The 16,284-nt window shown below is 46.1% G+C and overlaps 1 protein-coding gene and 1 long non-coding RNA gene across 2 annotated transcripts; one reads left to right on the top strand and one right to left on the bottom strand.

Annotated features, from left to right (window-relative positions):
* The first annotated feature begins 9,202 nt into the window (after positions 1-9,202).
* On the top strand, positions 9,203-12,007 carry LOC126540616 (uncharacterized). The gene is made up of 3 exons (XR_011892573.1): positions 9,203-10,008; positions 10,789-10,936; positions 11,682-12,007. It is a non-coding gene; the product is annotated as an uncharacterized lncRNA (long non-coding RNA).
* Positions 12,008-14,446: 2,439 nt separating this feature from the next.
* LOC140215852 (uncharacterized) lies at positions 14,447-14,776 on the bottom strand. Its single transcript, XM_072286174.1, has one exon. The coding sequence runs from the start codon at positions 14,774-14,776 to the stop codon at positions 14,447-14,449; it is 330 nt and encodes a 109-aa protein (XP_072142275.1).
* Between the last annotated feature and the right edge of the window lie 1,508 nt (positions 14,777-16,284).

The raw sequence follows: 16,284 nt of genomic DNA, 5'->3' as shown, positions 1-16,284 counted from the left end.
TTTCAGAATGCTTTTCATGTGCTCAATATGTTTGTTTAATCCAATGCTCTATGTTTTACTGCATATTTGAGTTTTGGTGTTGATTGTCGTGGTAGTCTGTTGCTGCTGCTGATTTCGTTCCTTCCTGAAATTTCACTTGTTACAAAATAGCAGTGTAACCACCTGAGATATAACAAAGAGACATTTGTACAACCAGACGCAAATTCATGCAGCTGGCTGTGTGAGACTGTCTTTGCTATTCCACATGACACTGGTAAATCACAAATTTTCAGGTTCACAGCGCAATAAATTAAACATTTCTAACTTTTGAACGCTATGCTGATTCTGGAGGCATCCCTACATCCCGCAGGAACCTGCTGCACTGCTGGAAGCTGGACAGGACGACGATAAGGCACCTGATCTGAGTGCTTTCTGAAAGGTGCGTACAAAACTGGCGCTCCCTTTCGAGTTGTAGGATACATTTGTGTAATATGCAATCTTTTTACTGTATTGTCATCTTCAGTATTTCTAGTGGCTGATCACGAGTTTTGTAATTCGGTGGAGTGCCCTCAGTTTAGTGAATTTACCTAAAGTAGCCTCCTCTGAGTTAAATATAATTGGGTCCTTGAGTAATTATGCCAGATATACTTCATATAGACGCTATATTAATCTAGCTGAAATGGCTTTTTAAGAACCACGAATTTAGGTTTCGTGCTGTGAATAAAGTGCTCTACAGTGTCTAGAAAATGTGTTCTACCACCTAAAGGCATGGTTTAGGCAAAAGTGCCTTAAATCATCAAGAGTTTCACGGAAGCCTCTGTAGCTGGTAAGAAACATGAGAAAGAAAGACATAGACCATCCAAATACAACATTAAAAGGAATACATTCCAGCTTGGAAGCCTTTTTCACAATGGGACAAGAAAAGTAGGAGTGCATATTTAAGTAAGTGTTCGCATAAGACGGGGGTGGGCTCCTTGGTTTCAGATGAACGTGTGTCCTGTTGATTGCATCTCTAGGGAATCCGGGTACAGGCATGGCTTCCAATTTCTTTCCTGGCCAATTATGCTAGACACTATCCAGTCACTATTGTTTAGTCATTGCTGCATGCTCTGCCAAAGCATTTGATGCCACTCTTTTCTCATCCACATCGATCTGATGTTGGCATAGCCATTGATTAAAGTTGCCCATTGCCCTAATGTAGATAGCATTCATATACAAATGTTATCTTTCAAAGGTCAGAATTTATGTCAGTAAAATTTTTCGTACGGTTTGTTACTGAGATGCCTATCTCGTTGGTTTAGCATGGCTTGTCACTGGGATTGCTGTCTTGCTTGTTTAGCTTCTTGTCGGGTTATTATGGATTTGTTCTAGTGCACAATGAGATGTTACAACACACCTTGCATATACATGAAAAAAAGGTTTACAACAGAGATAACATATGTGCATGGGCACATATATGTGTCAATAAAGTACTCTAGCCTCATTTCTGCCTACAGAAAAAGAAGTTATTTCTCCTCGAGGGCATGGCTGCTTGCAATAATGAACCTCCAAGCGAAGGTTTTTTCTAATCCCTATTTTTGATATCTAAATGCTTATGTGACATGTACAAACTACTTGCGTCAATTTCTCATTGGTATGAGCGGCATAAATTTTAAATTTGAGTAATAATTCCAATAATTAACTCATTCCACCTGTCTTCTAATGACTCTAAAAGTCTATGCTTCTACCTTGCCAAACCTTTTATGAAATTAGTTTGATGAGGCACAATATACAGGCCTTTCTAAATTGAAGGTATTAGTACCTATTAAAGGCTGTCCTAAAAATTAAAATGCTGCTTGTGTATGTGGTTTATTCACTTCGTCAGACAAAATCTTTACACCCAAGGGCAGTCAGTACATCGAGGACAATTCCATCTTGTTTAACAGTTCTCGAGCACTTGTGCGTCACTAATCCAGCACAGTGCGACCCTTGGCCCAATACTCAATCAGGCTTGAAGCTTTCAATGTCTGCTAATCGCTTGAACAGCACCAGATCTCATTCTGTGCCAAGGGGTGGAACGCAATTGCTTAGATCTTGGCAGATGAATGTCTTTCTTTCGTATTGAAGTTCCCAATACTTTCTAGTCTTAGGTGAAAATACACAGCTCAGCACAATGCATGTATGGTATACGTAAGGGTGCTTTGTTCTTTAAACCAAATCAACAAGAAGCTGCTACTTCCGTTTTGGCAAACCTTACTCAATTTCCTAACCATTCCTTGATCAAAAGTGTATAAAATGAATCTGTGCTTGTTCTATTGTTTCACATTTAGACATCAGTGACGGTGTATATGTTGAAAAGGGCCTGCTGAAGAGGCTGCGCCTGCATGCTAATGCGCGGGGGGCCTCCTTAAGACTCCTTTTACAAAAGAAGAGGTTGAAGGGAGGCGCTACACATCGATGCCCAGTGATTTTGTGTGACATCGTCGCTGCTGGCGGGCTTGGCCTGCCTTTTCGCTTCGTTCTTGGTCTTCCACGTTATCTACCCAAAAAAGGCCCACAGGATTTTGACATTTATTGAGCACTGCTTTCTCGATTTGAGCTACGCAAAGCCACGGGTGAAAGCATTGCAGTTAGTCAATTTTCACAAGAACTTTTGCTAGGCAAATAAAATTTCAGATGTATATCCTCAAAAAAGTTTCTGTAAAAATTATTTTGCCTAACAAAAGCACTCGGGGGGTTCTGTGGCCGGCAGGTTGCCCAAGCCATGTACCACAGCGCTTGCTATAAAGGGACACAAAAGAGAAAATTTATTTGTGCTTTATTGAATCATTCTTCTACAACATCGAAAAAACAACTCTTACCGTGAGAATTGGCTTGATAAGCCAGATAACTTGCAAAAACTAAATATGGTGTCGCCACCACCACCTTTTTATTCCTGCACCAGCTTGCTGTGTTATGGAATTTGACGGTGTCTGTTCGGGTCTAGTTAATGTTCTACTGGCCAATATTGATGAATTCTGTTCTAAAGGAGTCAAAGAATAAACTTAGTTGAAGTATGACTCCACACTGATGTGCGTGCGGGCGCTACAAACAATTTGAAAAATGAAAGTTAAATCTTCACTTTCTCTTCTAATAATCCGCTTATTGCCACAATGCTCATGAGTACAAAGTTCTGAAAGATTGTTTTATCAGTCTAAAATGATTTACTGTTTCTCTTTAGTGTCTCTGTAATGGACCTTTAGCAACAAAATATGTGTTAGGTTGTCATTGGTATTCTTAGCGGAGGCAAGAGCGCCAGTAGCAGGCTCAATGGTTCGACCTTCGTAGCCCCGTGGTTGTGGCAGCGTCCACCGTGTCGGTATAGGAGGGCTTGTCGATGGCTCTGTTAATACAGAGTCATCGACAGGCTTTCGCCGTCACCCTCTTTGGCGTATTGTAATGTAACTCTCAATATTATCTATTTACAGTTTGCCCCCCCCTCCATGCATGGTGCATAATAATACCACTATTACCTTGAGCGGGGCCTTGGCCTGCCTGAAGGCGTGTACCATTCTGCACTTGTCTGAAGCAGTCGTTCGAAGGATGTGCCCCTTTGTTCATAGGCGAAATGACAAGCATAAAAGGGAGCAGGGCACCGGCCGGAAATATTTGGGGGTGTCTGAAGCCTGTCAAAACCTCCTCCCCTCCATCTGGCTACGCCACTAATTTTTTTCACGGCTGAGAGACCCGACTGTACTTGCTCCATGCCCTGCACTACAGCTTACTTCGTCCCAGTGCCGTCGCACGGGCACTCATTCCAGTGCCTTGGCCTTTCTGTGAGATCCGTTTTTTGGTTTGGATCCGTGCTGGAGTCGAGACCGCCATAGTTTCGTACCCAAATTGGTTAATCTTTCTGAAAAAAGTTCTTCACAATTCGGTAATTGTCGCGCTCTGCTATTGTTCCTGAAGGCAACACTTTTTATAATCTGGAGCGCGCCTCGCGCTCAGTGAACAGCATGGCTGGTGTTTTATGCGAAGCATATTACGAGAGCTCAACCCAGCTCCTCAGGCGAGGCGGTGTCGCCTTCAGTACCACGTGACACCGTGACGTCACGACAGAGGAGAAATGGAGCTCCAACTCGCGCCGTCGCTCGCGGCGTCGCGGCGGTATATAAGCAGCTGCGCTTGCCTCTGCTAGACACTCACGAGGTGAGATGCCTCTTCGAGACAGAGCTGCTCGTTGGAATGAGAATCGAAGGTTGCGGCGTGCTACAGAGACTGATTTTCTAGGTGGCTTTGGCTCAACTCTTGCAAGATGGGCTGGGTGGGAATCGAACCAGGGTCTCCGGAGTGTGAGACGGACACGCTACCACTGAGCCACAAGTACGATGCTTCGAAGCGGCACAAAAGCGCCTCTAGTGAATGCGGTGTTGCCTTAGAAACGAGCTGTTTCTAAGGCTCAGGCGTGCGTCGCTTGCTCAGGCGCACATTTCGTTGCCGCGCCGAACGCTGCGTTGGTCGACGCTCACCGCGTCCAATGCGGGGCGCGTAGTCGCTGCGCCGTAGCCCATTGTCTTACACCCCTTGGCGGGTCGACGGGAACGCTGTCGCGTTCCACTCTTGAAGGCGAAGCAGAGTAACGCATGAGTTGTTTCTTCGTCTAGCCGAACCAAATATAGCCAAGCAACAGCAGTTCACCAGGCTAAACAGTGGTTCAACAACTAAAATAAAGGCTAGTATGCTTCGCATCCTGGGCTTAACTTTACCTAAGCCACAGCCATTTTTTCCACCTGATAGTGGCGTTCGTAGGCAGATGTGCAAAATCCTGGCCAGCCGCGTTTGCATTGATACTTGCCTGTTTTTCTGCAAGCTTCGTTTTATAGGCAGCACCGCTCGTTTCGCTAAACCGTTCGATTACGGGGGATATGGAGCGACGCGTACGTGATTTATTCATTCAACGTTATGAAAGTCTTGTAATTCAACACTTGAAAACTGTGGTTCATTATCTGTGAGGATTGTGCGCGGCAGCACAACAGTGCTAAAGATGGTGCGCAAGGCATCGATGGTTGTCCCAGCCATGAAAGTTCTCAAGGGCACAGCTTCCAGCGACTTGCTTTGAGAATCGACCTCAATTAACCGCTTATAGCAATTTAAATGTGTGTATTTACAATAAATGTGAAGACGCGACCATGGCTGTCTGGCGTGGTGCCATCGGTGCGGCTTGAACACATAAGTACCATGTATTCCCGAGTTGCTCAGTATTTTTGTCAAAGCGGGGGTACCAAAGCAACGAGCGCGATAGTCGCTTCAAAGCAGTGATTCCTTGATACGTCTAATGAATAAGCCGCAACGCTGCGTTCCTGGCGGCTTTAGGCACGACGACTCGGTGGCTCCGGAACACCAGACCTTCCCTCACCGTCAACTCGTCCTTCCACACCGGATACGGCTGCGGAGTTACTTCTTTTGTGTCTAACTGACGTGGCTAGCCTTCGTACACTCACTTCTCCACCCGAAGTAATTCATCGTCCTCGGCAGTATGGAGAACCAGTAGTTCCACTCTATGGTCCAGACCGGCGTTAGGGAACACATACCCACAGTAATCGACGACGTGGGCGGTGCTCCCCGTGGAAGGTGGCTTAGCGCGTCTCAGTGCGTCAGCCGAATGTTCCGGCTGGCGTTGTTCCGGCTCCGTTGAACTTGGTGTAGGAGTGGGTGCTCAGCTGGAGGGCCCCCCAATCTATCCGGGCAGCGGTCATGGCATGTCTGGATTGAAAACGCTGACTAATGGCTTGTGATGACTCAGAATCGTGAATTTCCGACCTAACAAATATGACCGCAATTTCGCCACTTGAACACAAGCGCCAGGGATCCCTTTTCCAGCTGAGAGTAGTTCCAGTCGGCGAATGTGAGTATGCGGGAGCAGAATCCGGTGGGCTCTCTCGTCCCCTCAGTCATGTTGTGAGACAGAACGGCGCCAATGCTGACTGCTGAAGCATAACATTCTAGTACCAAAGGCTTGTCTGGGTCATGATGAACAAGAGACTCTGCTTCTCTCAGCAATGCTTTGACATCTTGGAAGGCCTCCTGTGTGGCCACACTCCACTTGCACCCCGTCCTTGAGCGCGAAAGTTCATACAAAGGTGCAAGGATCGTGGTCGCCTTAGGCGGAAATTTTGGTTATACGTGATAGGACCCAACATTAGTGGCGTAGCCAGGTGAGGAGGGGAGGGCCTGACAGGTTTCAGCAACCCCCGAAATTTTTCCCGCCGGTGCCCTGCTCCCTTATATGCTTGTCACATCGCCTATGAACAAAGGCACATATCTTTCGAACATCCGCTTGAGACAAGTGCAGCATAGTATACGCCTTCAGGCAGGCCAGGGCCCTGCTCAAGGTAATAGTTGTGTTTGCCATGCACCAAGCATGGTAAACTTAAAATAGATAATATCAACTAAATTATGGGGTTTTACGCGGCAAAACCACTTTCTGATTATGAGGCACGCCGCAGTGGAGGACTCCGGAAATTTTGACCACCTGGGGTTTTTTAACGTGCACCTAAATCTAAGTACACGGGTGTTTTCGCATTTCACCCCCATCGAAATGCGACCGCCGTAGCCGGAATTCGATCCCGCGACCTCGTGCTCAGCAGCCTAACACCATAGCCACTAAGCAACCACGGCGGGTAAAATAGATAATATTGAGAGTTATTTTAGGATGCGCCAAAAAGGGTGAAGGTGAAAGCCTGTGGGATCAAGAGGTATTCATTAAATTGGTTCACATTCTTATTCGAATTTGTTCGTTACTACTTATTACTGGTTTTCTCCCGCCAAAGGTCGTGGGTCCAGTGTGTCAATTGACGCTCACCCGATTAAGTGAACCTTCATTAACTTCGTCCTAACAACCGCATCAGTCCCAGACTGATCCCTCAGGACCTAAGTAAGATTCTTCATACCATACCATACCAAAGGCTTAGCGAGGGTGCGACTCCCGCTAAAGGCCGTGGGTTCGAGTGCCCTAATTAACTTATAATAATTAACCGTGCCCTGATTAACTTAGCCCTAACACCAAAGGTCATGGGTTCGACTTCGACATAAGCTCGAGGGTTCGATTCCCACCGAGGGAAGTGCGTTTGGGTGCCTGAGCTAACTCTATCTTAATTAACTTGGCCTTTTTTTTGCATGATGAGCGGCATCGGAGCCAGCTGTGGAAGAAGAGGACGACGAACGCGCGAGCAGTGGCACGAGCGCGTGTGTGCGCGAGGAGAGCTCACCTGACTTTCTCAACCGCACGCTGCGTTTTCGAGGCCTTCGAGGCTATATCCAGTTAAGAGGAAGCTTTAGCTCGGCGGCTCCTATCTAAATACATGTGAAAGAAGAATTCTTTTTTCTCGGCAACCACTGCACCGAATTTGACAAGGTATGTTGCAATTAAAAGAATAACTTCAAATCTAGTGACTGTTTCGAATGTTCGAGTTAGGTCGTCAATTTTTTTTTTATTATTAGCAAAAATTGAAAATTTTCAGAAAGCGAAAATTTAGGAAGCTTTAGCTCGGGCCCAACTCCGACGCTGCCTATTCAAATACATGTAAAACGCAAAAACGTTTTTCTGAGATAACCCCTGGACCGATTTCAATGATATTTTTGCATTTGAGAGAGAAAGTTAGATTCCAGTGACAGTTGGAAGCAGAATTTCGATTTATGGGCTGAATTATGTTACAGGAATTTTCATAAATGCGAAAGCTTGAAAAAAATGGATGCAAGAAGTTTGCAAGTTAATCGCTTTGCTCCAAGAACAGATATCACGGTTTTGTAAACGGCATCCATTAGATCATCGAAAGTGGACAAATTTGACTTGTCATTTTATGTCTTACGTGAATTTGTTATGCAGTGAACAAGGATCCTGCAAAAGCTGTATTTACATACTACTCAATTTCTTTAGATTAATTGTGTAACATATCAATTTAGTCCGCTTTATGTGAACTATTAGATGCGATTAACAGAATAGTGATATCATCTTTCATTGCTAAGTTACAGGGTTGTAAACTTGATAGTTTCGTTTTCTGGAAATGTTCAATTTTTGCCAAATTTTAATAAATATTGGCCAGCGCACAAGCTGCTCCAAACGGGAGCCGGGTGAAGCAAAGGAGGCCCTCCTTCGTATTGATCTTCGTGAGCAGCTGCGATTCTTTGTCTAAAGCAATTTGGCTGTGTGCTTTATGGAGACCGATGGCTGTAAAAAATTGGCCGGTGATTACAATACTCCCTAATGTGAAATTTCAGCGCAGCTCTATATGCGGTTTCACTTCGCAATATATTTGCCGGTGCGGACAATCTGTCTCGTTTGGGACGTTGCGAACGGAGCGAAGTGTGGCGCGAGAGACAGCGCGTGGGTGGCGCGAGGGCGCGATTCACAGCAGCCACCGCAGACAAACCTCCGCTCATGGAGCGCTTTGTTACCAGCGCCTTATCGATGGCGTCATCGCTGAGCAGATGACACGCGCTACTATGGCGCCATCTCGCAACGACCGTCGCCGCAGAAGACGTGCTGCTCGGCGCAGCGGCTTCGCCATATCCTCCTCCTCCGATTTGCGCCTCCTGGTTCTGCTACACCTTCCTCCTCCGTTTTCTTTCTCTTTTCGCTGTCGCCGTCTTCCTTGCCCCGCTGCACTCCGCGTTGGTTCTTTCATCCTTCGCTGTGCTCATTCTCTCGGTTACGCCGAGGGATGGCGAGTTACTCCGATAAACAACGCAGGAACGGGCGTCCAAGAGATGCGCTCTCAAAGTTCGCCACCGTTAAGAGTCGCCATGATATCCTCTATGCGAGGGCGATGATATTAGATCTTGTGGCATTCTTGGCTGGCTGTAGTTTTTAAATCACCGCATAAGCGAATGCTTCCATTGCGCTTTACAACTGCCACCATGGGATCCGCCAACTCCCAGTGTGGGACCGGGGCAAGAATTCCACCCTCAACTAGGCGATGAATTTTGGCCTCGACTTTGGACCGCAGCGCGCACACCATCTGCCGTGCCTTGACGAACCGGGTAACAGCATCGTCACGCAAAGGCAGATGGGCAAGCGGCCCCTTTAAGAGCCCTAGCTCTAGTTGAAACACGTCGGAAAACTCTTGTAACTTGTCTTCAACGCCAGTGCCAGCTTCACTACTGGTTTCAATCGCACCTTCTTGTGCTGAGCTGAGCACCGGCTCTCCCAGAAAGTCAAGCGCTCCCATGAAGTCCTGGCCTCACTGTTTAGGCCCGCTACAACCCATAGCAGCCTGTCTTATACCCCAGTCACACGGGCACTTTCAAAGTCCTTTGAACCAAAGATCCTTTACTTCAAGGGAGAATGCGCGCTGTCACACGGGCACAGCAAAGGAGCCCTACTGGAAGGGAGCTTTGAGTCGAAGGAGTGCGCGTTCGTCCTTTGAAACCTCAAGGGAATACTCTCGAGCCTAGAGGGCGTCCGACAGCAGAAAAAAAAGATATCCAAAAATATGGGAGTTCAATTTTTACGTCTTCAGAACAAGCTTATAAGTACGAAATACTATTACTAAGGTACTAAACACTTTCGGGACACCCGCAATCTCCATCATGAAGCCGCCGGTACAGCAGCGCCGGCACGGCCTGTCGTCAGCAGCAACATCGACATGATCGACACAAACACGGGCAACACGGGTGCCACGTGCGGTTTGGTTCTTTGGCGAGCGGCAGCTAGGCATTTCAAGTCTCCTCGGCTTTTTTCTGTGCGTCTTCCCTCGTCACTTTTGTTTAGTAGTTCTGTATTTTACCTCGTTTACGCGCACCAACCGCTGCCTAGCCACAAGGAATGAGCGCCTCCGACTCCTCGCAAACGGCAACCCAACAGACGGCCCCGCCGCAACCACGAACAACGTGGGGCGAACGGGAGACATGGGCTCTTATAAGTCTTTGGGAAGAGCATCTAGACCACCTGAGAGGAGAGCGGAGGAATGCTAGAGTATATGATCGCATTGTGCAAGGACTCGCCAGGCTCGAAATTATCCGGACAAGAAAACAGGTGCAGAGCAAGATCGACAACCTCACCCAAATGTACAGGTAAGCCTTGATATTATGTGCTGCACATTGGCAGAAACAGCGTTGGCACTTAATTTCCAGTCATTTAAGGCTAGTATACTGATGTCGTGAGATGTGTGTGTGGGTTCATGGGCATGTTTTCGTCGATCGGCCGTGGTTCATTCAACGGGTGACTGCATTGTTTTATTTCTTTGTCTTTTTGAGTTTGGTGAAGATGCACTTGATATGCCCGCCGAATTGAAACGTTAGACGCAACAGCTGAATTCTCTCACACGAGCACTACCGCAGCGTCCGTTTCAGATCCATATGTGCTGTGCTTGTCTTTCAAAAAAAAAAAAGGGAACGGCTGGGAGCGTAAAGTAAAGTGTGTAGTGGGATTTAGGTGTAGTGTGATTTAAGTTAAGTGTGTAGTGGGATTTAAGTGTAGTGTGATTTAACTTAAGTGTGTAGTGTGAACTGTAGTGTGATTTGATGGAACATAAAATTCCCTAAAGTATTCATTCCCTGTTACCAAGACAGCTAACCATGTCTACTGGATGGTGCAAAATTCGCTGGCCTGCTCAGTGACAGTGAAAATTGTTCATACAGCAGTGCGTGCATGCATGTTGACTTTGAGAATTGCGCAAATGCTAGTTATGTCATGCTTAATCGAGGTCACTGGCACACGGCCACTGTTTATTTTGAAAGTATAGCGCTAAAGCACATACTGTAATTTTCTTCCTGCATGAAGTGTGCTTACTATGCCTATGGATTTTGCCTAGTTCATGCAATAGCACTTATGCTGTTCACCGACCTTTCCAGAAGTTGGGCAAAGAAACGCACAACAGGCTCTGCACCTGTGCCATGGATGTATTTTAATGAAATACATCGCTTTCTTGGAACGCTGCCAGCGAATGACCAGTCGCTGGTAGAAGAAAGTGCAGCGCACTCAGATGCCACAGTTGAACAGGCAAGTTTGTCATGATAAACCTATACAAATGCATGCTCATAATAGTGCATGAAGCAGACTCAGCATGACGTGCTTTTAAATGCATAAGAATGGACAAGTCAGTACAGCTTCGGATAGGTATGGCTGAAAACGCAAACAAAACAAATTGCCAATTGAGGCAGGACAAGTGCTTCCGAAAATGTTTTTATTCAGAAGAATGAAAATTGTATACATAAACTGAATGACAACGAGGTGACAGAAGAGCATGGAAAGCAACGTGATATAAAGGAATGATTGAAGTGCAGTTTAATGATGCTGTTGAATTGTTTACACACATCAAGCTTAATTAAAATGCTTCAGCAATTTCCCTTGCTCTCGTCGTACCTTTATTACAGTAAAGAACTGATGTGCACTCAAGCTGTAACAACGCCACATATCAAGCAATGTACCTACATATGCAGACAAGAATGCCCTCTAAAGCATTGCAATGTGCATGGCATATAATGAGGTAGTGCCCCATCTTCTCATGTATAGCGCTACAAATCGCATGCTTTCTGGTAAAACTGAATGCAGAAAGTGTGCAACAGGAAGTTTTTTGGCGTCGTGAACACTAGATCCACAATGTAAAAAATGCCTATAGAAGACAAGTGTATGGTTTTGATAATCAGGTGTGATGAGGCAGCCTTAAGAGCTAAGTAGGATGCTACTAAATCAAGTTTCACTGTTGTGTATGTGTGCTTAAGATACAATTCTTTTCACCCTTCAGTTGATCTGTAGCATGGAGCATGGCTACGAATCGCCAAACAACGAGGATGAATGGGAGCTGGAGCCATCGGAAGCTGTCCCCACATCAGAACTAGCAGATGAGGCACCATCACAGAGAAGTCGTATAACAAATGAAAACCAGCGTCGTTCTCGAAAGAGAAAGCTCACAAGCACAAGTGAATTTCAGCGGGACCTCCTTAACGAGCAACGCCTGCTTCGGCAGGCATTGGAATCGGCGACCAAAGAAGACCGGGTGCTCAGAGAGCGACAAATAAATGCTCCAGAAAGACTTGTTCGACTGCTGGAGCAGTATTTTAATAAAGATTGACGGGAGGTCGCGTCCCGCATTTGTTGTGACCTATTAGTCATTTCATCCTTGTACCTAGTGAAGAATGAAACTGATGCAGCTGTTGCTCAGCTTACAGCCTCAGGGCTGCAGGTTGTTTGTGCATGATGCTGGAATTCTTTAGTAGTACAGAAGCATTCTTAATAGATGTTTTCTTTTGTGTACATGCAGGGCTTCTCCAGAACGTAGTAGGACTGAACTAAAAAAAAATGTATTCACAATTTTGACACATCGACTTAATACTTAGCAAAATATGCCCAGTCTGCATCAACGCAGCATTTTCAGCGACTTTGCCAATCACTGAAGGCTCACTGGAACGCAGAAACTGAAATGCTCTTCAGCTTCCTCGTTACACCCCCCCCCCCCCCCTCTTGCTCTCTTCCCTCCTGAAACAATTTGTTCCGCTCAAACGCACTTCATTATGCAATGGGTCTCACTCACAGTTATGCAGTTTGATGCAAAAGTTCACTACGTAACGCTGCTCTAACAGACGATTCATTCTGCAGATGACGATGCACTTTTAAAGTGGTTCAGCTTAAACTCTATCTACACTCCCTGAAGGCTTGCAGACGACTGGCGCAACCGTAGCTAAGACCCCTACCACCCAACCAGTGCAACAACATCTTCCTCCTTCACCACGTTGTGGTGGGAAAAAAATCAGTGCTACTAGTTCCCAGACAAATCTTGTATATTGTGAATATACAAAGTGCCAGCATCAGCTGGCGCACATCAGCAACGCACATGTACAAAAGGGACCACAAAACATGTTTTCAATCAGTCCAGTCTCCTGTCATATTGATACAGAACTGCTAGTTCATTAAACAAAAATGGCAGTTGAATAAATGTTGCAAGACGTAATTGTTTGTCGGAACTATTGGCTGTGCTACAGCAGAGCCGCCACCTGCTACCCACTATGTTTACATGTGCTAGGAGAGTTTAAAGGTGATCTGTGTTGTAGTGCAGTCTGCCTATAAATGGTGGTTTGCACTTTTGCAGTGTGTAAACACATCTGGTCTTGCACTGTTATTGCATTGTAAGGTCAGTGACTGAACAGTGTAAGATAACTCATTCAGCTTTCAAATTAATTTTCCTACTTTCTCTGCTACAAAAGAAAAAGGTATTGTATGAGGATCATGATCGTGTGTGACATACCAGTTGGTAGATGCAAGAGACATAACGGGGAGCTGTTCAGCAGCTCCTATAATTGGCTGTTTACTGTGGAATTGTTAGTTTGACTGAAGGTAACAGCTATTATGAGCCTACAGAAAATGTCGATAAAAGGCCTGCAAAATATTTGATACTATTTCGCATCACTGTAATGCATATAATCATGCAGGCAACTTTATTGTTTCTGTGATAAAGATAACTTGTGAAGCAACATGATGACCCCACTAACATGCTGTTATTCAGTGATGTAGCTATTTTGACTTAGAAACTGCTTTTCTATTTCACAGAGAATTCAAGGGGGGAAACAAAAACACGTGGATATGTATGCGTACAAGTGAACAATGAAGAGCAGCGCAGCAAACTGAACACAGCCCTGCATCACAAACTTTGGTGGCCTCCACGCTCGCGGTAATATTCAACGAGGGCTCCTCGAACATCTGGTCCGCTTCCAACTTGCACATCTGTAGAATGTTCAGGTTGCACATACACCATACTTTCAATATCAGACTCTTGCAGCCACTGCTGTGAAAGAGAGTCTGAAAAGTGTTCACATATGTTGTGGAGCACACAACAGGCCCTTACGATCATTGGCACATTCGTAATGTCGGCGTCCATTTTCTTCAGAACCAGCCTAAATCGAGCTTTGAGCCTCCCGAACGCGTTTTCAACAATCCTTCGGGACCTTGATAAATTATAGTTGTACGACCTGTGCCGATCGTTCTCTCCAAAGCTCTTGAAGGGTTTCATCAGGTTAGAAGTCAGCGGAAACGCCTGGTCGCACAGGATCAACGGTGGTACCACAACTCCGCTGATTGTTGCTGTTGGGGCTTGGAACAAGGGTCCCTCAACCATATCGGCCAATATTGACTGGCGGTACACATACGCATCGTGACCGCGCCCTGGTGAACCGACGTTCACGTACCTGAACCGGTACTTATGGTCGACCAGGGCAAGCAATAGGATGCTGTACCGGCAAAGAACAACGTCATAACTATTAAGTTACATAGCACAAGAAAATAAAGAGCAACGAATTACACTTACACAGGTCATATTGCACCACTAAGAACGAGCGTTATGACTGGTGAAATGTCGAAACGCGCAGCAAGCCTAGCATTTATCTTTTAATTGCTTTGAAAACATTTAACGAAGGCAATGTTAAATGTTAATCCTTCAATTTGGTGAAACGTTTTCATCAACTACAGCCATAATTATTCATCACGTCAACGACAACAAAACGACCCAGAGAGAGATACTTACCAGCCTTTGTAGTTGTAGTAATCACTTGCGTGCTCCTTTGGCGGCGATACTGGTATGTGACAGCCGTCCAGGGCCCCGACGCCTTGCGGAAAGTCACACACTGCCTGAAATTCTTTTATGTGCGCTGCCATGTCGTCCGGTGAAGGCATTTTGACCCATTCCTTCTCGAGGGTGGCAACAACAGTCGCACAAAATTCCCTGTAGATCACGTTCACGGTAGAACGACCAATGCCAAAGATGTCTGCTATTGCCCTGTCCTGCGCGCACGAGCACAGCTTATACAAGCTCACCGCCACACGCTTTCCTACGGCGACGCACTCGCGCATGTTGGTCGCTTGCCGTTGCATTGCTGGCCGGCAGACGTCAATCAAGTATCTGAACGTCGTTTCTGATACCCGGAAAGACTGCTTGAAATGCCGGCTGCCAAGGTTTGGTAGCGTTTTCTCGAACCATTGTTCATGGCGACGATAGGCCCAGACCCGTCACTGAACTGCGCGTCGCGATGAAGCGAGCGCCGTCAACAGGCAGTTGTTGGCGATGAGACGCCGCCGTATATCGCGCACTTTTTTGCTTGACGCCTCGACGTCCATTTCTAACGATGCCACTGCAGCAATCGCCAGTGCTATTTCATACTTTTTCGCGCATCTTCAGCGTCGTAGCTCATCTTCACAATCGTTGCTTTGAAAACAGGCGAGAACACTAAACCTAACGAACTGAAGCAAGGGCAACAACGAAGAATCGACGCCAACATGCGGTATACGAAGCGGCACACATGGTGGCCATCATTACAATAAATACGGCTGTATTTGGTAAAGTAATGCCTTTACTGCGCGTGCATTTTGTTTTGATGTTTCTATGTATCAAAAAAAAATATTGCTGAAAAAATATATATAAATTTATTATAAGACGCATTTGAGCCACATTTTTTTATTACTTGCGAGGCGATGGCAGCGCTAAGGATACGTTGCGGTTTCTGTTAAAAGCTTCAACGGAGACCATCTGGAGACCGTGTAGCACCGACACATCTCCCTTGAACTAATGGGCCTTTGAAAGCTCAATGCTCCTTAACCTCAAAGGACTTTGAAAGTGCCCGTGTGACTGGGGTATTAGTCCTCGGGCCAAAGGAAACGCTGAGTGGCGACTGGCCTTGCACTGGCAGTGGCCCAAGGAAGCATGTCAACTTGAGCGACGATTCTTGCAGTTTGGTCCACGCATCTTGGTGCTGTACGTAGGTGGCTCAAGTGATAATAGAAACTGGGCAGGCTGTGTCTAGCTGCATCTGGGATACTACTCTAGCCCAGTGTAGAAAGCATATCATTGGCTTTAGAGTGTGAATGTTTCCGACAAAATTACCTACAGTTCCAAAGAAGAATAGACTTTCCGATCCCGGATCGTTGACATTTCCTGATGACTGATGCACCGCATTTATTTCAGCGAACTGCAGGTTCCTTCGTTTTGTTGTTTGCCTTTATCGGAGACATCTTGCGAATATGGCCGTGCTGCTGGCACTGGTAGCCCTTCACCGAGCTGAATCGACACGTCCCGTGGTCGTGTCCCATGTTTCGACATCTGAAACATGCTGACCTGGCCTCCCGACTTTCACGTGGAGCGCACATGTTTCTTAACATGCGTACGCCTTGATCCTCAGGTACCACCCTCATCGTCTTCACATCTTTTTCCACCATTTCCGCCACTCGAGCAAGTTCCTCCGCTTCGTTTTCTGTCGAGGATGCCTTTTTTATCAATTGACAAAGTACCGCGTGATCCTGCATGCCACAGACTATCCGGCCACGGAGCATTTTATGTAAAGGAGAGCTGAAGTTGCTGGTATGCG

Source organism: Dermacentor andersoni, chromosome 2 (assembly GCF_023375885.2).
Source record: "Dermacentor andersoni chromosome 2, qqDerAnde1_hic_scaffold, whole genome shotgun sequence".
Classification (NCBI taxonomy): domain Eukaryota; kingdom Metazoa; phylum Arthropoda; class Arachnida; order Ixodida; family Ixodidae; genus Dermacentor; species Dermacentor andersoni.
Note: the sequence above shows the minus strand (reverse complement) of the source record. Positions and strands in the feature narration are given on the sequence as shown.

What these genes read in the sequence shown, in the direction of transcription:
- LOC140215852 (XM_072286174.1), bottom strand. Translation starts at nt 14,776, where the DNA reads ATGCGCGAGTGCGTCGCCGTAGGAAAGCGTGTGGCGGTGAGCTTGTAT.